General features: G+C 48.0%; 2 protein-coding genes across 6 annotated transcripts in view; both read left to right on the plus strand.

The window, feature by feature from the left end:
* SPAG5 (sperm associated antigen 5) overlaps window positions 1-17,826 on the plus strand; it is a 22,060-nt gene extending 4,234 nt beyond the window's left edge. The window contains exons 3-24 of one of the 3 annotated variants that reach the window (XM_016932174.4): window positions 2,343-3,427; window positions 3,537-3,711; window positions 8,893-8,967; window positions 9,210-9,302; window positions 9,394-9,528; window positions 9,739-9,858; window positions 9,981-10,073; window positions 10,177-10,290; window positions 10,647-10,740; window positions 10,915-11,062; window positions 11,143-11,245; window positions 11,409-11,542; window positions 11,745-11,883; window positions 15,276-15,387; window positions 15,559-15,645; window positions 15,911-16,031; window positions 16,144-16,255; window positions 16,644-16,724; window positions 16,868-17,023; window positions 17,104-17,178; window positions 17,306-17,386; window positions 17,626-17,826. In XM_016932174.4, the coding sequence (XP_016787663.2) occupies window positions 2,343-3,427; window positions 3,537-3,711; window positions 8,893-8,967; window positions 9,210-9,302; window positions 9,394-9,528; window positions 9,739-9,858; window positions 9,981-10,073; window positions 10,177-10,290; window positions 10,647-10,740; window positions 10,915-11,062; window positions 11,143-11,245; window positions 11,409-11,542; window positions 11,745-11,883; window positions 15,276-15,387; window positions 15,559-15,645; window positions 15,911-16,031; window positions 16,144-16,255; window positions 16,644-16,724; window positions 16,868-17,023; window positions 17,104-17,178; window positions 17,306-17,386; window positions 17,626-17,697 (3,405 nt within the window). In that variant the 3' untranslated portion in view covers window positions 17,698-17,826. The remainder of the gene's footprint in view (window positions 1-2,342; window positions 3,428-3,536; window positions 3,712-8,892; window positions 8,968-9,209; window positions 9,303-9,393; window positions 9,529-9,738; window positions 9,859-9,980; window positions 10,074-10,176; window positions 10,291-10,646; window positions 10,741-10,914; window positions 11,063-11,142; window positions 11,246-11,408; window positions 11,543-11,744; window positions 11,884-15,275; window positions 15,388-15,558; window positions 15,646-15,910; window positions 16,032-16,143; window positions 16,256-16,643; window positions 16,725-16,867; window positions 17,024-17,103; window positions 17,179-17,305; window positions 17,387-17,625) is intronic. The other 2 variants (XM_054670164.2, XM_024350402.3) reach the window with 2 other exon arrangements.
* Window positions 17,827-18,414: 588 nt separating this feature from the next.
* Window positions 18,415-22,277, plus strand: ALDOC (aldolase, fructose-bisphosphate C). Of its 3 annotated transcripts, none has more exons than XM_016930612.3 (10): window positions 18,415-18,595; window positions 19,377-19,432; window positions 19,853-19,976; window positions 20,063-20,274; window positions 20,391-20,445; window positions 20,541-20,701; window positions 20,820-20,903; window positions 21,156-21,330; window positions 21,463-21,662; window positions 21,776-22,277. In XM_016930612.3, exons 3-10 carry the CDS (start codon window positions 19,865-19,867, stop codon window positions 21,869-21,871), a joined length of 1,095 nt encoding a protein of 364 aa, XP_016786101.1. In that variant the 5' UTR covers window positions 18,415-18,595; window positions 19,377-19,432; window positions 19,853-19,864; the 3' UTR covers window positions 21,872-22,277.
* The last annotated feature ends 203 nt before the right edge of the window (window positions 22,278-22,480 follow it).

Genomic DNA, 22,480 nt, shown 5'->3' on the forward strand with positions numbered 1-22,480 from the left:
TGTATAAGGAAGAAATATTTCTGCTATCTTAGATAACTGTCATATTTGACAGTTCTTTCATACATCTCTTTATGTGTGTCTATTTTGTATATATGCACACACACACACACACTCATCTTTATATTGTCTTTTTTTTTTTTTTTTTTGAGAAGGAGTCTTGTTGTATTGCCCAGATTGGAGTGCAGTGCCGCGATCTTGGCTCACTGCAACCTCTGCTTCCCAGATTCAAGCGATTCTCCTGCCTCAGCCTCCCGAGTAGCTGGGACTACAGGCACCCGCCACCATGCCCAGCTAATTTTTGTATTTTGGGTAGAGATGGGGTTTCACCATGTTGGCCCAGCTGCACTCGAACTCCTGACCTTGTGATCTGACCGCCTCAGCCTCCCAAAGTGCTGGGATTACAGGTGTAAGCCACCATGCCCTGTCTTTTTAATTTTTTTTTTGAGACAGGGTCTTGCTCTGTTACCCAGGCTAGAGTGCAGTGGTGTGATCTTGGCTCACTGCAACCTTGAACTCCTGAGCTCTAGCAATCCTCCCACCTCAGCCTCCTGAATAGCTGGGACTACAGGTGTGAGCCACCATACCTTTTAATAATTTCAAAATTAAAGTAAGATACATGAAATTACAATAAAACATAACAGCATAACAAATTACTATAAAGTACACATCCATGTAACTAATACCCAGGTCAGTAAGTAGGACAGTACCAGAATATCAGAAGCCCTTTTTAACCTAACCTTGGTTTTGTTTCATCCACTGATATAAATGAGAAATTTCATATGTTTGATTATTATTATTATTATTTTTTGAGACGGAGTCTCGCTCTGTCACCCAGGCTGGAGTGCAGTGTCACGATCTTGGCTCACTGCAAGCTCCGCCTCCCGGGTTCACGCCATTCTCCTGCCTCAGCCTCCCAAATAGCTGGGACTACAGGTGCCCGCCACCACAGCCAGCTAATTTTTTGTATTTTTAGTAGAGACGGGGTTTCATCGTGTTAGCCAGGATGGTCTCGATCTCCTGACCTCGTGATCCGCCCGCCTCAGCCTCCCAAAGTGCTGGGATTACAGGCGTGAGCCACTGCGCCCGGTCTGTTTGATTATTTTTTAAATAAATAATTGGACTTTCTATCTAAAGCTTCCAGAATAGTTTTGTCTTCATTGTAGCACAGAAATTTTATAATTATGTGTCTAGCATGTATCTTTTCTAGTCAGTCCTGCTTAGAAACTGGTGAGCCATTTTAATGTGCAAACTCAGGTCTTTCATTAGGGTAGTTTTCTTCTAATATTTGTTAATCAGCGCCTCATGTATATATGTTCTCTTCTGGAATTTCTTTTATTTAACTGTTAAGTTTCCTGGGTTTATCTTCTAATTCTCTTAGCTTTTTCTTCAGATTTACATTTCTTTATATTTTTATCTTTGCTTTAAGATATTTCTTCCACTTATCCAGGCCAGTAATTCTAGTTTCAACTCTGATAATTTACTCTTTCAATTCATTTTACTGACATTTTTTATTTAAAATAATATTTATTATTTCTAAAATGTCTTTGTGTGTGTATTTATGTTGTAGTTAAAGCTTAAGTACTCGTTTTTTTTGTTGTTGTTCAGATTATCATCTGTGTCTTCCAGCAGCTCTGTTTTGTTAGGGTCTACCTTTTTTATTTATTTCTTTTTTTTTTTTTTTTTTTTTGAGACAGGGTTTTGCTCTGTCACCCAGGCTGGAGTGCAGTGGCGTGATTTTGGCTCACTGCAACCTCTGCCCCCTGAGCTTCAGTGATCCTCCCACCTCAGCTTCCTGAGTAGCTGGGACTACAGGCACACATCAGCACCACCATGCCCGGCTAATGTTTGTATTTTTAGTAGAGATGAGGTTTGAACTCAAGCGATCCACCCGCTTGTGGCCTCCCAAATGCTGAGATTACAGGCGTGAGCCACTGCGCCCAGCCGAGAGGGAGAAGATCTTGTACCAACTCTAGATTCTGACAGAGCTTAAGCCTTCACTCACACCCTATGGACCCCTCCTATCTGTTCATCTAGAAGTGCGTTAGAGTTCAAAATGGAGATGAGTGGGGTCACTTTCAAGCTACCATCTGCCCACGATATGGATCTATATTCTCAGCCTGTTTATAATGTAGGCTGGTTCACTTGGAAGGACCCAAAATGGCTTAGCAGCTTTTCTTTCCCTACTATTGGGTCTCTATATGAGCAACAAAGATTAGCCAAGTTCTTACCTAAGCAGAGGTAGTAAGAATTCTTTCCTTTTTGAGTGCACTATCTTGCACCTGTAATTGTATGTCGGGAACTGAATTGACTGCCTTAGACAACTACTTTGTTTCCTTTGGCAGGAAGGCAGCAACAACTCATCTCCAGTGGATTTTGTAAATAACAAGAGGACAGACTTCTCTTCAGAACATTTCAGTCATTCCTCAAAGCGGCTAGAAACTTGTCAGCATGAATCAGATGAGCAGCCTCTAGATCCAATTCCCCAAATTAGCTCTACTCCTAAAACGTCTGAGGAAGCAGTAGACCCACTGGGCAATTATATGGTTAAAACCATCGTCCTTGTACCATCTCCACTGGGGCAGCAACAAGACATGACATTTGAGGCCCATTTAGATACCATGGCAGAGACAAACAGCATATCTTTAAATGAACCTTTGAGAACAGACGATCTGGTGAGAGAGGAGGTGGCACCCTGCATGGGAGACAGGTTTTCAGAAGTTGCTGCTGTATCTGAGAAACCTATCTTTCAGGAATCTCCATCCCGTCTCTTAGAGGAGTCTCCACCAAATCCCTGTTCTGAACAACTACATTGCTCCAAGGAAAGCCTGAGCAGTAGAACTGAGGCTGTGCGTGAGGACTTAGTACCTTCTGAAAGTAACACCTTCTTGCCTTCCTCTGTTCTCTGGCTTTCCCCTTCAACTGCCTTGGCAGCAGATTTCCGTGTCAATCATGTGGACCCAGAGGAGGAAATTGTAGAGCATGGAGCTATGGAGGAAAGAGAAATGAGGTTTCCCACACATCCTAAGGAGTCTGAAACAGAAGATCAAGCACTTGTCTCAAATGTGGAAGATATTCTGTCCACATGCCTGACACCAAATCTAGTAGAAATGGAATCCCAAGAAGCTCCAGGCCCAGCAGTAGAAGATGTTGGTAGGATTCTTGGCTCTGATACAGAGTCTTGGATGTCCCCACTGGCCTGGCTGGAAAAAGGTGTAAATACCTCCGTCATGCTGGAAAATCTCCGCCAAAGCTTATCCCTTCCCTCGATGCTTCGGGATGCTGCAATTGGCACTACCCCTTTCTCTACTTGCTCGGTGGGGACTTGGTTTACTCCTTCAGCACCACAGGAAAAGAGTACAAACACATCCCAGACAGGCCTGGTTGGCACCAAGGACAGTACTTCTGAGACAGAGCAGCTCCTGTGTGGGTAAGAGCCCCTATGTCCTTGCACCTCGTGAGTTCCATTACCCTGGACCTTCCCCTCCCATCCCTTCCCCTCCTTTTCTTTTCGTCATGTTCTTCTCTTTCTGCTGCAGCCGGCCTCCAGATCTGACTGCCTTGTCTCGACATGACTTGGAAGATAACCTGCTGCGCTCTCTTGTCATTCTGGAGGTTCTCTCCCGCCAGCTTCGGGACTGGAAGAGCCAGCTGGCTGTCCCTCACCCAGAAACCCAGGACAGTAGCACACAGACTGACACATCTCACAGTGGGGTAAGAAGGTTCCTCTCAAAGCTTGAGGGATCCCAGTGGGGATCCTTGGAATTTAAGCTGAGAAGCTGCCAGAGGGCAAAGGGGACTCCTATCACAGGCTTATACTTAGAACATTTGTAAAAGCTGAGAATCTGGGCAGTCACAATGGCTGATGCCTGTAATCCCACTGCTTTGGGAGGCCAAGGTGGGAGGACTGCTTGAGGCCAGGCATTTGAAACCAGCTTGGGCAACATAGTGAGATCCCATCCCTACAAAAGATTTTTAAAAAATCAGCTGGATATGGTTTTGCATGCCTCACTACTCAGGAGGCTGAGGCAGGAGGATCATTTGAGCCCAGGAGGCTAAGGCTGCAGTGAGCTATGATCATGGGCAAGACAGTGAAACCCTGTCTCTTAAAACAAAAAAGCTGAGGATCTGGAAAATCCCCTTAAAGCTGTGGGTAGTCACTATACCCCTGGGGTACATCAGAACTTTCCAAAGGAGTGCAAGCAAGGAAACTTTTAAAGGAATTGGTTTTTAGATCATCATCTTCCACATGTATTCTTTTTCTTCGTTTTTTGCATTGGTAGACTATATTTAATATTTTAAGAAAAATTATGAATAAGCCTAAAACATTTTTTAAAATAATTTTTAATTTTTGTGGTTACAGAGTTAGGTAAATATATTCATGGAGTCCATGAGATGTTTTGATGTAGGCATGTGATGGTCAATAATCACATCATGGAAAATGGAAAATGGAGTATCTGTATCTGTCCCCTCAAGCATTTATCCTTTGTGTTACAAGCAATCCAATTATACTTTTAGTTTTTTTTTTTTTTTTTTTTTTGAGACGGAGTCTCACTCTGTCACCCAGGCTGGAGTGCAATGGCCTGGTCTCGGCTCACTGCAACCTCCGCCTCCCAGGTTCAAGCGATTCTCCTGCCTCAGCCTCCTGAGTAGCTGGGACTACAAGCGCATGCCACCCCACCCGGCTAATTTTTGTATTTTTAGTAGAGACAGGGTTTCACTATGTTGGCCAGGCTGGTCTCGAACTCCTGCCCTCATGATCCACCTGCCTCAGCCTCCCAAAGTGCTGGGATTACAGGCGTGAGCCACTGCGCCTGGCCCCTGTTGTTTATGTGAAGAAGATTTCTCAGTGTTTACATCTGTCAGAATGGAAAGGAGTCAGCTGGCATAGTGGCTCACCCCTGTAATCTCAGTACTTTGGGAGGGTGAGGTGGGAGGATCGCTTGAGCTCAGGAGTTCAAGACCAGCCTGAGAAGTATGGTGAAACCTCATCTCTACAAAAAAATACAAAAATTAGCTGGGTGCGGTGGTGTGTGCCTGTAGTCCCAGCTACTTGGAAGGCTGAGGCGGAGGATCACTTGAGGCTAGGAGTTCAAGGCTGCAGTGAACTGAGATCTTGACACTGCACTCCAGCCTGGGCGACAGAGCCAGACCCTGCCTCAAAACACAGAGTCACGAATTGTTGCTGAACTATTTCTTATTGCTGGAATTATAGTAATCCACAGATATACGAACTAATAAGGGGAAGGAATCTCCATCGATTTCATTAATAGGTGATTCCCAATTAAATTTTGCTGAGCATGTTTATTTTATTAGAAATTATATTACAGTGACTAATATACAACTGATTAAAAGATTTCTCTATCCTAAAGAAAGCTTTTTCATTTTAAAGCCTTCTGGTCAAAGGAATTTAAAGGAAATTTTAATTTAAATTTAGATGAACTTTCATTGTTGCAGAGATGATGGTTAATAACAGATTTTATTTTTATTTTTTGAGATAGTGTCTTGGTCTGTCACCCAGGCTAGAGTACCATGTTGCGATCAGGGCTCACTGAAGCCTCAGCTTCCTTGGCTCAGGTGATCCTCCCACCTCAGCCTCCTGGGTAGCTAGGACTGTAGGTGTATGCCACCACACCTACCTAATTTTTTTGTATTTTTAGTAGAGATGGGGTTTTGCTATGTTGGCCAGGCTGTTCTCAAACCCCTGGGCTCAAGTGATCTGCTAGCCTTTGCCTCCCAAAGCACTGGGATTACAGGTGTGAGCCACTGTGCCCAGCTAATAACATACTTTAAAGCATAAAAATATATTACATTAGGCTGAAATTCTGAGAAAAATAAAAAATATATGTTCAAAGAGAAAAAGGGACGACATAATAAAATTTCTGACTGCTAAGAAGAGCTTTTTCTTGTATTTTTAAAAGATAGCAACTAGGTATCTCATCATTTTGGTGTATGTAGTATTTATGCCACTGGATATATTTAAGAGTAATCTAATAATTTTATTTTAGGCTGGGCATGGTGGCTCATACCTGTAATCCCAACACTTTGGGAGGCCGAGGCGGGAGGATCACCTGAGGTCAGGAGTTCAAGACCAGCCTGGCCAACATGGCGAAACCCCGTCTTTCCTAAAAATACAAAAATTAGCTGGGTGTGGTGGAGGGCACCTGTAATTCCAGCTACTTGGGAGGCTGAGGCATGAGAATCGCTTGAACCCGGGAGGCAGAGGTTGCAGTGAGCCAAGATCGCGCCACTGCACTCCAGCCTGGAGGATAGAGTAAGACTCTGTCTCAAAAAAAAAAAAAAATTATTTTAAATTGTCAATATTGGTAATATGCTGGACATTACAGCCTTTGCAACAATTTAAGCTTAAGGGTACTTAGTTTTTGCAGGAAATATTAGAGGAAAGTAGCTAAAAGACCACTGTTGGCCCAATGTGGTGGCTCACGCTTATAATCCCAGCACTTTGGGAGGCTGAGGCCGGCAGATCACTTGAGGCCAGGAGTTTGAGACCAGCCTGGCTAACATAGTGAAACCCCATCTCTATTAAAAATACAAAAGTTAGCTGGGTATGGTAGTGCACTCCTGTAATCCCAGCTACTTGGGATTCAATTGCTTGAACCCAGGAGGTAGAGGTTGCAGTGAGCCGAGATCACCCAGTGTACTCTAGCCTGGGCAACAGAGTGAGGCTGTCTCAAACAACAACAACAACAATGTTCTAGAGGATTCTATTACAACACAGGCCTAAGAAGGAAGGGAATGGTGGCAGGTGAAGGAATTGATAGCACCTCACCATTGTGGCTGTTGAGATAATAGGTGGCTGCTGCTAAGAAGAGATGGTCCCCAAATGTGCAGAGACCTCCTTTGAGTTGAAAATATCCTCAAAGTAATGACCTTACCATTTGCCAAAAATCCTGGAAACCATAAGCTCCATGTTCCTCCAGCTGTTCAATTTCCCTCCTGTTTTCTTATCTTTGTGTCCTTTCCTCTTGTTCTTGACCTTGTTTCCCATCCCTGAATCTGCCATGCATCCTCTTCCCCTGAAGGTTGCCAGGTCCCTTTGTAGGCCACTGAAGCAGAACCAAAGAGGGGAAATGACATACCTTTAGCCATTCTCCATCAGCATGCCATGTCCTTGCTGCCTGGCTGCCTCCTTCACATTAATCTCATCACCTGCCTGACTGTCCAGCTGAGCACGATGTGAGCCCTATCCAAGCTCATGTGCTACTCTGTGCCTTATTTCACGATGCAGCAGTGAATGATAACTGCTTTGCTGGGGAAGGGAGCCATGAACTCCAAGAAATCAGCAGTGCTGCTCCAGTAGTAACTTTTCCCCCAGATGATGGCTGCCTTGCCTCAGTAATGAAGACTCCCACTTTTCTCTTAGAACTTGTCTTCTGGGGTTCTACTGCCTTTGAGATCATACCTACTTACTCTATGCATACTATGAGTTTTATCTATCTGACCCAGGATAATGAGCAGACAATTAAGAAAGTAAAAATGATGAATAAATACCTAAGAAGGTTAGCATTATTGGCAATAAAAAATGCAAATTGAACAGTGAGATGCCATTTTCTTGTGACTCAATAGCAAAGAATAAAATAGGTAATGCTGGTAAGCATACTCTATTTATCTGCAGGATATAAATTGGTTCATCCTTTTTTTTTTTTTTTTTTTTGAGACGAGGTCTCACTCTGTTACCCACACTGGAGTGCAGTGGCATGAACATGGCTCACTGCAGCCTCCACCTCCTGGGCTCAAGCGATCCTCCCACCTCAATCCAGCTGAGTAGCTGGGAATATAGGCATGTGCCACCATGCCTGGCTAATGAAAAAAAAATTTTTTTTTTGAGACGGAGTTTTACTCTTGTTGCCCAGGCTGGGGTGCAATGGCGTAATCTCGGCTCACTGCAACCTTGCCTCCCGGTTTCAAGTGATTCTCCTGCCTCAGCCTCCGGAGTAGCTGGGATTACAGGCACGTGCCACCACGCCTGGCTAATTTTGTAGTTTTAGTAGACATGGGGTTTCTCCATGTTGGTCAGGCTGGTCTCGAACTCCCGACCTCAGGTGATCCGCCCGCCTTGACCTCCCAAAGTGCTGGGATTACAGGTGTGCGCCACCGTGCCCAGCCTTTTTTTTTTTTTTTTTTTTTTTAGAGATGGGGTTTCACTGTGTTGCCCAGGCTGGTCTTGAACTCCTGGACCCAAGTGATCCTCCTGCCTCAGCCTCTGAAGGTGCTGGGATTACAGGCATGAGTCACTGTGCCTGGCTAAACAAAGAAATTTTTTACCTACCTGTGGATTTTTCTTTCTGACTTGGCTTCATTGAATTGAGTACTTTGCTTCTGCTTTTAATAGGAAAGGTGGCTGGGTGTGGCAGGAGCACTTTGGAAGTCCGAGGCAGGAGGACTGTTTGAGGCCAGGAGTTTGAGACCAGCCAGGGCAACATAGCAAGACCTCATCTCTACAGAAAATAAAAAATAAATAAAATAGGAAAGGCTCCTATAACTCACTGGGTGGGAGGAAGAATGAGGTGCTGGTGGTACATGTTGCCTACTCAAAAGGAACAACTTGGCTGGTCATGGTGGCTCACCCCTGTAATCCCAGCACTTTGGGAGGCCGAGTCGGTGGATCACTTGAGGCCAGGAGTTCAAGACCAGCTTGGCCAACATGGTGAAACCCCAACTCTACTAAAAATATACAAATTAGCTGGGTGTGGTAGTGCGTGCCTGTAATCCCAGCTACTTGGGAGGCTGAGGCATGAGAATTGCTTGAACCTGGGAGGTGGAGGTTGCAGTGAGCTGAGATTGTGCCACTGCACTCCAGTCTGGACGATAGAGCAAGACTCTGTCTCAAAAACAAACAAACAAAACAAGGAACAACTCTGTTTTTCTGGCTAGATAACTAATAAACTTCAGCATCTTAAGGAGAGCCATGAGATGGGACAGGCCCTACAGCAGGCCAGAAATGTCATGGTAAGTGATGATTGACCTTACACCACCACTGGGTCTCCTGTGAAGATGAAGAATGGAGAATCCTGGGTGGTTAGTAGATGGTGATACTAAGTCGTGGTGGTGAAGGGAGGTTTCCAAACATTTGTAAAGTACATCTCCTTATGCGGAGCTTGGAATTGGGGTTAGCGGTTTTCCTCCCCAGTGCCCCTGTTTCCTGCTTAGTGACTTTATTTGATCTCACCTACCCATTTTTTTCTCTACAGCAATCATGGGTGCTTGTCTCTAAAGAGCTGATATCCTTGCTTCACCTATCCCTGTTGCATTTAGAAGAAGATAAGACTACTGTGAGTCAGGAGGTAAGCAGCCTGAAGATGGAGGTGGAGGCCTGTGGTGGGACTAAAAGCCATAAAGAGGAACCAGACACATTAACTGATTCTTATCATATAGTCTCAGCGTGCAGAAACATTGGTCTGTTGCTGTTTTGATTTGCTGAAGAAATTGAGGGCAAAGCTCCAGAGCCTCAAAGCAGAAAGGGAGGAGGCAAGGCACAGAGAGGAAATGGCTCTCAGAGGCAAGGATGCGGTAAGGTGCCAGGCATTTGTTCTTGGATGTGGGAGGTTTCCACCTCAAGGTTCCTGCAGGAACACAAATGCACTTTAGACACAGATGGGTGGCCTAAGAACTGCCTGCCCTGGGCAGTAAAGAACTGATCTATTGAGGTGTCATGGTTACATCTTTTTGTGCTGGCTCCCCTGTTGCCCACTGTGTCCTTGCAACCACTTCCCTCAATAGGCAGAGATAGTGTTGGAGGCTTTCTGTGCACACGCCAGCCAGCGCATCAGCCAGCTGGAACAGGACCTAGCATCCATGCGGGAATTCAGAGGCCTTCTGAAGGACGCCCAGACCCAACTGGTAATTTAAGGGCATTTTCTTTCCTGGGGTCTGTGCTGACAGACTGGGAGGGTAGTTGCATACTCCCACTTTGCTGTATCCAAAGGGAAGGGGCTCCCGCCTAGGCAATCTTTCTTTTGTAGGTAGGGCTTCATGCCAAGCAAGAAGAGCTGGTTCAGCAGACAGTGAGTCTTACTTCTACCTTGCAACAAGACTGGAGGTCCATGCAACTGGATGTGAGTATTTGGGACCATCATAACTAATTCCTTACTCACATCAAGTCCTGTTGTGAGCTTTGCCTCAAGTGTGCTCTACTGACCTGCTTGCTTCCCCTGGTAGTATACAACATGGACAGCTTTGCTGAGTCGGTCCCGACAACTCACAGAGAAACTCACAGTCAAGAGCCAGCAAGCCCTGCAGGAACGTGATGTGGCAATTGAGGAAAAGCAGGAGGTACAAACCAAGAGTGGGGACTGCTTAGGCTTGGTTTCCTTCCTAATGTGTGATACCATTAGCCTCTTACCCTGGATCTGTTTTCTTTTCACCCTGTGGGTTTGGAGGCCAGCCAGTAAGGTCTCTTAGCTGTAAGATGGCCTTAAGCGCAGTTTTTTCCTTTGCCCTTCAGCATCTTTACTTCAGCAACTTTTCTCCTGTCTCTACTTTTTCCTGAGGATCAACCTTATTTTCTGCAATGTTGATGCCCAGGAGCAAGGTAGTTTTCTGTCTTGTCCAGAAAGAGAAGCTGGACCAAGTCCTGGGATTATTGATTCAGGAGGAACTATAGGAGGAAAACCATCTTTTCTTCCTAGGTTTCTAGGGTGCTGGAACAAGTCTCTGCCCAGTTAGAGGAGTGCAAAGGCCAAACAGAACAACTGGAGTTGGAAAACAGTCGTCTAGCAACAGGTGTTTGTGTGTGTGTGTGTGTATGCATGCATGTAAGCATTTGAGCCCCCCTGTTAAGGCTTGGAGTGTGGCACTAGAGCAAGGAAGTACTCAGGAGCACTTGCTTTGGAGCAGAAGTTTGGGGAGTTTCTAGCCTGCTGACCGCATGGTGTCATTAGGATACTTTTGTTCTAGATCTCCGGGCTCAGTTGCAGATTCTGGCCAACATGGACAGCCAGCTAAAAGAGCTACAGAGTCAGCATACCCATTGTGCCCAGGACCTGGCTATGAAGGATGAGTTACTCTGCCAGCTTACCCAGAGCAATGAGGAGCAGGCTGCTCAGTGAGTTCCTAACGGGGTACTGTGGCAGTAGGCATCCAGGATTTAGGACCAAATGGGATCTAATATGTTGTCTCTGGCAGATGGCAAAAGGAAGAGATGGCACTAAAACACATGCAGGCAGAACTGCAGCAGCAACAAGCTGTCCTGGCCAAAGAGGTGCGGGACCTGAAAGAGACCTTGGAGGTAAGGAATATGGCTTGGGCCAAGGGAGCTGGTAAGCCTCAGGAGTGTGATTCTTGCCTGATAGTGTTGAGGTAAGGTTTGAGACTGTGAACTAGAAAAAGCCTCTGTACCCAGGGCACTAAAATTCTCCCTCCCTGTCTTGCTCCTTCTCTTGTCTTCCCAGTTTGCAGACCAGGAGAATCAGGTTGCTCACCTGGAGCTGGGTCAGGTTGAGTGTCAATTGAAAACCACACTGGAAGTGCTCCGGGAGCGCAGCTTGCAGTGTGAGAAACTCAAGGACACTGTAGAGAACCTAACGTAAGTTCTCTAACTTTCTGTACTTCCCCCTAAGTGCTTATTTTTTCTCAGGAACACTTCTAGAAGCCAAAATCTCCAAGAAGAGAACTGTGAGTGTTGAGCCTCTTGTTTCTCTCCTTTAATGCAGCTCTGTGGGGATTTGGGATAGGCGTTCAGAGAAGGTAATTTGGTCTTTGGTCATCTTCCCTGTTCCTTATTTCAGGGCTAAACTGGCCAGCACCATAGCAGATAACCAGGAGCAAGATCTGGAGAAAACACGGCAGTACTCTCAAAAGCTAGGGGTGCTGACTGAGCAACTACAGAGCCTGACTCTCTTTCTACAGACAAAACTAAAGGAGAAGGTAGGATCCTGGGGTTCCTTCTCTTCTCTTCCAATTGTATCTTTATTTTACAGATAGTCTTCCTAAAACATTACTCTTTTTCTAACTGTGACCTTTTATGATTTCAGTTACCTACAGGACCTCATTAGCCTGTTGCTCAAACCTTTCTTCCCCTGTCTCCTATCTCCCTATTATGAACACTTTGCCCCAGCTAGACTGCCTGTATGCTACACACATGTCCCCATTTTTATCCCCAGAACCCAGACTCTGGCTGTTCCCACATTCATTCTATTCTTTCTTCAAACTGGAAATGCCTTTTCTATTAAAATCCTCCCTTCCGACCTGGGCAACATGGTGAAAACCATCTCTACAAAAAAATACAGAAATTAGCCCAGGTGTAGTGTTGTGAACCTGTAGTCCCAGCTATCTGGGAGGCTGAGGTGGGAGGATCACCTGAGCCTGGGAAGTTGAGGCTGCAGTGAGCCATGATCATACCTGGCTAATTTTTTTGTATCACTGCACTCCAAACTGGGTGAGAGTGAAACCCTTTCCCTGCCAAAAAAAGAAATCTTCCCTGGTTTACCTTCTTTGAAATGTTCCCAAATCAAATCATGTGGACCCGGTGATCTTTTCTTCTGCCATATTTCTCATGAACTTACTCTTCTTTTGTATTTGTATTAATTTTCCTTGGATACCTGGTCTCTTCAACCAGACTATGTTTCAAGAAAGCAGAAATATAGCCTTCTTTGGCCTCCCCGCAGTGTGCACTAAACAATAAATGGTTGACATCATTCAGAATACAAAGGTAATTAGCTTATTCAGCAGATAAGGCACAACAAATATCCTAAAATCTGGCAATTGCTTATGACCTGATCCTCTTCCCCAACTGGGTACCGAGCACAGGAAATGCCAACAAGTCTACAGTTTAGCATGGAAGACAAACAGATGTAAACTTGTCATCTTGACTTATGATCATGGTAGAGGTCTGCATGGACCACTGTGAGAGATAGAGAGGGGAGCACCACTTCAGCCTTCGAGAATTAGGATGCCTTCTCAAAGCAGCTGACCTTGGGTACAGTCTTGAGGTTTAGAAGTTTGTGGGGCAGGGGAGGGTATTTAGGAAGTCCCACTAGGCAGAGGGAACGGTGTATGAAAGTTTCATCTGACTACATATGAGAGTCGTACGTAGAAAGTCATGCACATAGTACATGATGTGTTCTTTTTTATAGTGTCTACCTTATAAAACCTGGGTTAGGTGCTGGGACTAGAGGATGAACAAGGCAAGATGCTGCTCATATGGAATGCAGCAAGTCTGAGGAATGGGAAGCAGCTCTTCATGGCTGCAGCGTGAGAGCTCTGTGGGGCAAGGCAGGAGACAACACTGGAGAAGTAGGCAGGAGGCCAGATTTTGAGGGCTTGAAATAATGGCAGTTTTATAGGCGGTAGAAAGGAGAGGATGGAGTGAATGGATTCAATAGATATTTAGGAAGCAGACGCAGTAGAACCAATTTGATGTAAGAGTGACCAATTTGATGTGAGAGTAAGTTAGAAGAGTGAATGATGATCCTTAGATTGCTAGGAAAGAGGGCCCAGCGGGTCAGCTGTGTTAGTGTGTGGAGACTAGGGCTAGTGACACCTCCGGGTCAGCTCTGTGCCCAGGAAGCACTTCAACCTGTGTGGCAGGAGGGATAGCAATAGGAAGCACTTCAATTCCCCACAACTCAGACAACCAGACGGGAGGGCAGAGGACCAAGGCTGAAAGGAGTAGAGAGCCTGAGAGAGAGATGAGACTGAGGGGAGCTAGTGGTGACTCAGGCTAACCAGTCAGCGGGAGAGACCTAGACCGGGGGGCAGAGAAGGCGGGAGAACTGGAGAGAGGACCTAGCCTAGGAGGAGAGGGAGCAGGCTGAGAAGGAAATGCTCTGGGTAGGAGAGACAGACTCCAAGGAAAAATCCAACAAGTAGAGGAGGATTTGGGATTGGAAAAGCTGAGGTCCAGGTGGGAGAGCTGAGGAGGGATAGAACAGAAGAGGTTGAGCCATGGGGTTTCAAGTATGCGGAAAGGAGCAAAGATGTTAGGAAAGGGTCGAAAGGGCACATCCCGGAGTCCCAGGTAGCAGGACGAGGATGGCAGGGGAAGAGCCAAGGAAATGAAGCGGAGATGTTGAGTGGCTCCCGCCTTGCCTGGCCTTACCTGTGCGCAGCCAGTTAGCAGCCGCAGCCACAAGCACAGCTACTTCAGCACTGAGGCCAGCAAGCTTTTCCTATAAATGGCCATATAATAAGTATTTTTGGCTTTTTGGGCCATATGGTCTCTGTCTCAACTACTCAATTCTGCCTTTGTAGTTCAAGAGCAGCCATAGATGATACAGCCATTCATGGGTCTGGCTGTGTTCCAATAAAACTTTATTTACAAAAATAGTTGGCAGGCTAGATTTGACCTGTAGGCCACAATTTGCTAGCCTTCCCTCTCCCTGCTCTAGAATAGTAAATACAGGAGTAGGAACAGACTTTTGATAGGGTGTTCTCTATCAGGGCACAGGGAAAATGGTGAACTCAGCTTCATACATACTAAGTTGACAGATTGACTGTGGAACCTTCTGGTAGATTCTTCACAGGCAGTTAGCCTTTGAGTCTGCAGACTGGGAAAAAGACTGGGAAAAAGTTGAGAGAGGGATGGAAGAGTCATTCATGTGGAAGGGAAGTTTGAAGTAGATGTTTTTGTGATGCTCCCAAGGCAAGGCCACCCTGGGAATGAATTAGAGTAAATTTAGGGCCAAGGACTTAACCCAGAGGATCCAGCAGTTAAGGAAGGACCTGTGAATAGAGAAGAAATAACCAGAAAGGTGTGGGGCCTGCCTTTAAAGGAGAGAGACTCATGTCCTGGAAGCTAAGAAAAGGAAGTTTCTAAAAGAACAATGTGGTCATCAATATCAAATAGGTCAGGTAAAACAAGAGCTGAAATATATGCATTGCATTTGAAAGTAAGGCTGCCATTGGTGAACCAAATGACAAGAATTTAGGTGGAATGACAGGGGAGAAGCCTGAGTGTAGTGGGCTAGGGAGTCAATAGATGGTGAGAGTTATAAACAAGAAGTATAGGCTCTTTCTTTTCTTTCTTTCTTTCTTTCTTTCCTTTCTTTCTAGAAAAGGCAGTAGCTAAAAGGGGATTTAAGGTAAGAAGAAGGGTTTTGTTTTGTTTTGTTTAGGTTTGTTTTTAAAATACTGCTGTTTTTGTCGGAGAGGCTTAAGAATATAAACATGTTCAGAGAAAGGCACTAATGGAGAAGTTGAAGATAGAGAATTGAGATAATAGGTGGAACAGCATTTTGGAAGAGATGGCTGGGAGTTACCTGGAAGCCCAGGAGTTCACTAGACCTGAACAGCAGCTATTTTTTCTTCTTTGCCCTTAGACTGAACAAGAGACCCTTCTGCTGAGTACAGCCTGTCCTCCCACCCAGGAACACCCTCTGCCTAATGACAGGACCTTCCTGGGAAGCATCTTGACAGCAGTGGCAGATGAAGGTTAAAGGCCCTGGGATTTGGGGGTGGGAAAGTTGTGACGCTGCTCCTGATATCTTCTGCTGTTGAGGATGTCCACCAGCGGGCTTGTCTATCTTACCCTGGCTTCCATTATGGTAGACCCCTGCCTGGATCATCAGAGGGGCCCTCTCCCATTATTGGTTTTTCTCTTAGAGCCAGAATCAACTCCTGTGCCCTTGCTTGGAAGTGACAAGAGTGCTTTCACCCGAGTAGCATCAATGGTTTCCCTTCAGCCCGCAGGTTAGGAGGGGCTCCAGGGATCCTGCCTCATTTCTAGAAAATCTAGTGGTGATGAGTAAAGACGAGAGCAGTGAGAAGTGCTTTGCTCTAAAAACCTCAATTCTACTTGGGCTCATTTTATTTCTGCCTTCTGGGATCTGTAATGTTCCAGACATTCAAATCCTGTGGGTGGGGAACATGGATAAGAGTTGTGGAAATGATGGCTATACACTCCTTCCTTCCAGGGCTGGAAGGCTAGACCTCTATCTGGGACTTTCTCTTTCAGAGACCCCAGGCATGGAGGAGAGCCTGGCAGAAATGAGTATTATGACTACTGAGCTTCAGAGTCTTTGTTCCCTGCTACAAGAGTCTAAAGAAGAAGCCATCAGGACTCTGCAGCGAAAAATGTGAGTGGGATGCAGTTTTGGTGACAGAGGGACAGTGAGACATCCTCTTATGCCAAGGGTCCAACTGACCCCTGAGAGGACAGGAATGTTGCTAAATTCTTCCTTCCTTCAGTTGTGAGCTGCAAGCTAGGCTGCAGGCCCAGGAAGAACAGCATCAGGAAGTCCAGAAGGCAAAGGAAGCAGACATAGAGAGGCTGAACCAGGCCTTGTGCTTGCGCTACAAGGTGAAGGAGGGACCTAGAAGTGGGGCGATGAAGAACTGGGGCAGCTCTACTGGCCCACTGGGAGCCATTATCTCTCCAGGAATCTGGGTGGTGGGGATTTTCCAACCACTGCCCTAGTTTTGCCCTTCCTGGGGTCAGACATTTCACATGTCAGCTATGGGCTGACCTATCTTCCCAGGCTGACTCAGGAGAGAAGTCAGGAACTCTAGCAGAGCTCTCCCAACACTGAAATGTGCCTTGCCTGGCTTGGCCCTGGGGGAAGAATTGGCGTGATATCAATTGGTCCCATGTGGGCTAAGCATGGGTCAGGCACTCTCTCCTACCTCCTGGCAAGGGCTGTGAAGAGACCAGCTCTTCATGTGTCTTCTCACCTCCCTTTCCCTCACAGAATGAAAAGGAGCTCCAGGAAGTGATACAGCAGCAGAATGAGAAGATCCTAGAACAGATAGACAAGAGTGGCGAGCTCATAGTATGTTCACCATCATGCCCAGGCCTTTGCCTTCTGTGTTACTGGTCAGCCAGGATCCCAAGTATGAGAAATGGTTTACTTTTGTTCACCACATGTTGTCTATCCTTATGTCCTATTGGACACCTCTCCATTCTCATTCCCAGAGCCTTAGAGAGGAGGTGACCCACCTTACCCGCTCACTTCGGCGTGCGGAGACAGAGACCAAAGTGCTCCAGGAGGCCCTGGCAGGCCAGCTGGACTCCAACTGCCAGCCTATGGCCACCAATTGGATCCAGGAGAAAGTGTGGCTCTCTCAGGAGGTGACTCAGAGTTAACAGAGGAGCTGGACAGCAGGTGGGGACCCCAGGCTGTACCCCTGTTGATCTGGACATATTTCTAGGTGGACAAACTGAGAGTGATGTTCCTGGAGATGAAAAATGAGAAAGAAAAACTCATGATCAAGTTCCAGAGCCATGTAAGAATGTCCATGCCGTTCCAGGGCCATTTCCTACCATCGTTAACAAATGCCCCGCCATGTTTCCCCTGTCCTACCAAGTTTGCTCTTTTATGCATAGGACTTATAAAATCTGTTTGCTTTCTAGAGAAATATCCTAGAGGAGAACCTTCGGCGCTCTGACAAGGAGTTAGAAAAACTAGATGACATTGTTCAGCATATTTATAAGGTAAAGGCAGGAGGGAGGTGATATCACTAATGAACCTGGTACAAGGCCTGGCCCCAGGAGGTACTAATGAGCACAGATCTGGTTCCCAGCCTGTGCTGAGAGCTGGGCCTAAATCACTATTGCAGGCTTCTCTGTGGTGTCTGTTTTCTCCCCTCTAATTCAGCGGCTGCCTCCTGGGGCTGGGAGCCCTGGGCCTTAAGTCTGTGGTCCTGAGCTGCGTTTTCTGCCTCTCTTCCCAGACCCTGCTCTCTATTCCAGAGGTGGTGAGGGGATGCAAAGAACTACAGGGATTGCTGGAATTTCTGAGCTAAGAAACTGAAAGCCAGAATCTGCTTCACCCCTTTTTACCTGCAATACCCCCTTACCCCAATACCAAGACCAACTGGCATAGAGCCAACTGAGATAAATGCTATTTAAATAAAGTGTATTTAATGAATTTCTCCAAGCTTACGGAATCTTACTTTTTGGGTGAGAGGGGGCGGATGATGAAGTCAGGGAAGAAGCAGCTTGGGCCTCCTGCCTGGGCACCCTCCATAGATCCCTCTCCACCTCCTGCTGCATCCAAAGCCAAGGCTGCCTGCCCTTCCTCCCTTCCTCTGCTTTCACCAAAACTCTGGGCACTGGACTGCTTGTTCCCTGGCTCACCGCCTGGAGGAAACAGAAAGGCTTCATTCTCTTACTTTCCCCAGCCCCCTCGGGGGTATACCCTGGCAAATATGGGGGTGAGGACAGAGAAGCTCAGTTCATTACTTCCTGCCCTGAACTTGGGCACCTTGAAGATGCTTCTGACCCACCTACTCAACCTGTTGTTACTGTTCTGGTGCCTCCCCTTCACCAGACTAAGCTTAATCCCCAGCATCCAGCAAGTGCCCGGCACGTGGTAAAGGGATTGTGGCAGAAATGAACGCAAGGTCATGGCCAGGCTCCCCGAGGTGGGAGGGCAGTCCCTAACAGCCACGGATGCCTGGCGGGGCGCTCACTCCACCTCGCCGCCCCGCCTCTGAGGGCGTGGCCTTGCCCCGGACACCAGTCCTGGGGAGGGGGTGTGGTCAGGGCGGGGCATGCAGGCCACGCCCCCGGAGGAGTCACGTAGCTCTGCGACATCCGCAGCCTCATTTACCAGAGGGAGCCAGGGCTGCAGCCTCAACTGTTTGCGGATCAGAACCCGAGCTGTGCTTGTGGCTGCGGCTGCTAACTGGCTGCGCACAGGTAAGGCCAGGCAAGGCGGGAGCCACTCAACATCTCCGCTTCATTTCCTTGGCTCTTCCCCTGCCATCCTCGTCCTGCTACCTGGGACTCCGGGATGTGCCCTTTCGACCCTTTCCTAACATCTTTGCTCCTTTCCGCGTACTTGAAACCCCATGGCTCAACCTCTTCTGTTCTATCCCTCCTCAGCTCTCCCACCTGGACCTCAGCTTTTCCAATCCCAAATCCTCCTCTACTTGTTGGATTTTTCCTTGGAGTCTGTCTCTCCTACCCAGAGCATTTCCTTCTCAGCCTGCTCCCTCTCCTCCTAGGCTAGGTCCTCTCTCCAGTTCTCCCGCCTTCTCTGCCCCCCGGTCTAGGTCTCTCCCGCTGACTGGTTAGCCTGAGTCACCACTAGCTCCCCTCAGTCTCATCTCTCTCTCAGGCTCTCTACTCCTTTCAGCCTTGGTCCTCTGCCCTCCCGTCTGGTTGTCTGAGTTGTGGGGAATTGAAGTGCTTCCTATTGCTATCCCTCCTGCCAAACAGGTGAAGTGCTTCCTGGGCACAGAGATGACCCGGAGGTGTCACTAGCCCTAGTCTCCACACACTAACACAGCTGACCCGCTGGGCCCTCTTTCCTACATCACTGCAGCCCCACTGGGGCCAACCTCTGGTACTGGGTGGGAGTAGGCAATAGGCATAGGCAGGCAGGTTTGGAGTACAGAAAAGGAGAAGCTGCAGGAGCCTGTGACTGGTATTTGTGCCACTCCTACTCCCTACCTGTTCTTCCAACCTTTTCCTCTAGAAGCTGAGAGAAGAGGGTGGCAATAAGTACTTTTGCCTCATTCTGAAGCCTTGGAAGTAAGTACACTTTCCCTAGGGGTCCTGTGGAGGATGAGAAAAGGGAAGCTGGAAAGGCCAGGACTTTTGCTTACCTCAACAAGGGGCCAAGTTCAGTGAAAGAAGGGTTGGCATCCTCGATTGGGCAGCAGATTTATCAGAAGAGCTGTGGCTTCAGGGCTGCTCACCTCCCCACCCCCACCCTGCATCTTTCCCCAGGGCTGGGAAGGATGCCTACCAGGGACAAAAGGAGATGTGGGAACTGGAGCCCTAAGCTTGCTAGCTGTCAGAAGGACTGGTGCCACTTGATGCCCAGGACTCATGCCAAGGACTGCTGCCCTGTTCCCAGCCCCTTGCTTGATGGGGAGGCCATTTGGCCCACCTGGCCAGGATAGGCAGCAGAGGGTGAGGTCTGGCTTTTTTATCTTGTCTCCACTCCAGGGAGCTGTCACCATGCCTCACTCGTACCCAGCCCTTTCTGCTGAGCAGAAGAAGGAGTTGTCTGACATTGCCCTGCGGATTGTAGCCCCGGGCAAAGGCATTCTGGCTGCGGATGAGTCTGTAGGTAAGTGGACATCTGTAGCCAGGTAGGGTACAGGTGGCTAGGGGACCCTGGGGATGTTCTCACTGCCTCTCTTTGTTTGCCCCTAGGCAGCATGGCCAAGCGGCTGAGCCAAATTGGGGTGGAAAACACAGAGGAGAACCGCCGGCTGTACCGCCAGGTCCTGTTCAGTGCTGATGACCGTGTGAAAAAGTGCATTGGAGGCGTCATTTTCTTCCATGAGACCCTCTACCAGAAAGATGATAATGGTGTTCCCTTCATCCGAACCATCCAGGATAAGGGCATCGTCGTGGGCATCAAGGTGCAGCCCCTGGCCCTGCTCTGAATGGAAGCTGGGTGTGAAAATAAGCTTGTGTAGGAGGGGTAGCAAGGAGAATCCTGCCTGGATTCAACCCTCTGCTTGTGCTTCCTCTACAGGTTGACAAGGGTGTGGTGCCTCTAGCTGGGACTGATGGAGAAACCACCACTCAAGGTATAGGATGGGTGGGCTTGAGGACCAAAGAGGTGTTAGATAGTTGATGCTGGTAAAAGAGGGGCAGAGTAATGAGGTTGGCACTGTGCTTGCAGGGCTGGATGGGCTCTCAGAACGCTGTGCCCAATACAAGAAGGATGGTGCTGACTTTGCCAAGTGGCGCTGTGTGCTGAAAATCAGTGAGCGCACACCCTCTGCACTTGCCATTCTGGAGAACGCCAACGTGCTGGCCCGTTATGCCAGTATCTGCCAGCAGGTGTGTGTGTTGGGAGGGTGGTGAGCTAGGTGCCCTGTATGCCTGGTGGGGAGAGAGTTACAAGGCTTTCTTCATCTCCCCTACTGCCCCTCCCAAGCATCTCTGCTCTTGCCTGCAGAATGGCATTGTGCCTATTGTGGAACCTGAAATATTGCCTGATGGAGACCACGACCTCAAACGTTGTCAGTATGTTACAGAGAAGGTGAGTCCACACCTGGGCACACAAACATACTGCAGGGACAGCTCGGCAGGAGTGTTTGTTCCCCAGAACCCCCAGCTTAGATCCAGGCACACTTTCCCCTAGCACTTTTTCACTTCATCCCGGCACAGGCCTGTGATCTGAGCCTGTACTGAGCCCTCACAGTCTGTGCCCATCTACCCCTAGATAGGGAGCATCGAGCAGTAACCAGTGGGGGCCCAGACCCTTAGTAAACCTCCTCTAATCCCCACCCAGGTCTTGGCTGCTGTGTACAAGGCCCTGAGTGACCATCATGTATACCTGGAGGGGACCCTGCTCAAGCCCAACATGGTGACCCCGGGCCATGCCTGTCCCATCAAGTATACCCCAGAGGAGATTGCCATGGCAACTGTCACTGCCCTGCGTCGCACTGTGCCCCCAGCTGTCCCAGGTACTACCCAGCTCCCTAACCTGCTCCTATCCCTAAGGCCCATCTTCAGGTCCTTCTTGTGGCCTTCAGGGGTTCCCTATCCTGGAAAAATTGGGAGTGACCAGTCAGTTTGTCTTCTCTCCTCCACACTAGGAGTGACCTTCCTGTCTGGGGGTCAGAGCGAAGAAGAGGCATCATTCAACCTCAATGCCATCAACCGCTGCCCCCTTCCCCGACCCTGGGCGCTTACCTTCTCCTATGGGCGTGCCCTGCAAGCCTCTGCACTCAATGCCTGGCGAGGGCAACGGGACAATGCTGGGGCTGCCACTGAGGAGTTCATCAAGCGGGCTGAGGTTGGGAGCTACAGGTGGTGGTGGGTGGGGGCAGCACCCAGAGGCTATAGCCTGGGCAGGGCTTGGCACCTGTGGGCTGGCTCAGCCTGCTTACTCCACGCTCCCTTTTGCAGGTGAATGGGCTTGCAGCCCAGGGCAAGTATGAAGGCAGTGGAGAAGATGGTGGAGCAGCAGCACAGTCACTCTACATTGCCAACCATGCCTACTGAGTATCCACTCCATACCACAGCCCTTGGCCCAGCCATCTGCACCCACTTTTGCTTGTAGTTATGGCCAGGGCCAAATAGCTATGCAGAGCAGAGATGCCTTCACCTGGCACCAACTTGTCTTCCTTTCTCTCCTCCCTTCCCCTCTCTCATTGCTGCACCTGGGACCATAGGATGGGAGGATAGGGAGCCCCTCATGACTGAGGGCAGAAGAAATTGCTAGAAGTCAGAACAGGATGGCTGGGTCTCCCCCTACCTCTTCCAGCTCCCATAATTTTCCCATGATGAGGTAGCTTCTCCCTGGGCTCTCCTTCTTGCCTGCCCTGTCTCCTGGGATCAGAGGGTAGTACAGAAGCCCTGACTCATGCCTTGAGTACATACCATACAGCAAATAAATGGTAGCAAAACATTCTACTTTGCCTGTCTGTTTTACACATCAAATTCCCACCTCCCAGTTTCTGATCTCTGCTAATTCTATCTCTGGGCCCTCTGACTCTGGAGGTGGAGAGGGTGGGATTTGAGTCTTACTGGGCTTCAAGTTATGGAGGAAGGGCACATGCAGTCACCATCCCCAGCTCAGGCTCTTGCTCTCTTGATGTCCAAGTCTGGAGT

Source organism: Pan troglodytes, chromosome 19 (assembly GCF_028858775.2).
Source record: "Pan troglodytes isolate AG18354 chromosome 19, NHGRI_mPanTro3-v2.0_pri, whole genome shotgun sequence".
Classification (NCBI taxonomy): domain Eukaryota; kingdom Metazoa; phylum Chordata; class Mammalia; order Primates; family Hominidae; genus Pan; species Pan troglodytes.

Coding starts and splice junctions, on each gene's coding strand:
- ALDOC (XM_016930612.3), top strand. CDS start 19,865: ATGCCTCACTCGTACCCAGCCCTTTCTGCTGAGCAGAAGAAGGAGTTG. Junction 20,446..20,540: donor TGGAGAAACCACCACTCAAG/GTATAGGATGGG, acceptor CTGTGCTTGCAG/GGCTGGATGGGCTCTCAGAA. Junction 21,663..21,775: donor AGTTCATCAAGCGGGCTGAG/GTTGGGAGCTAC, acceptor TCCCTTTTGCAG/GTGAATGGGCTTGCAGCCCA.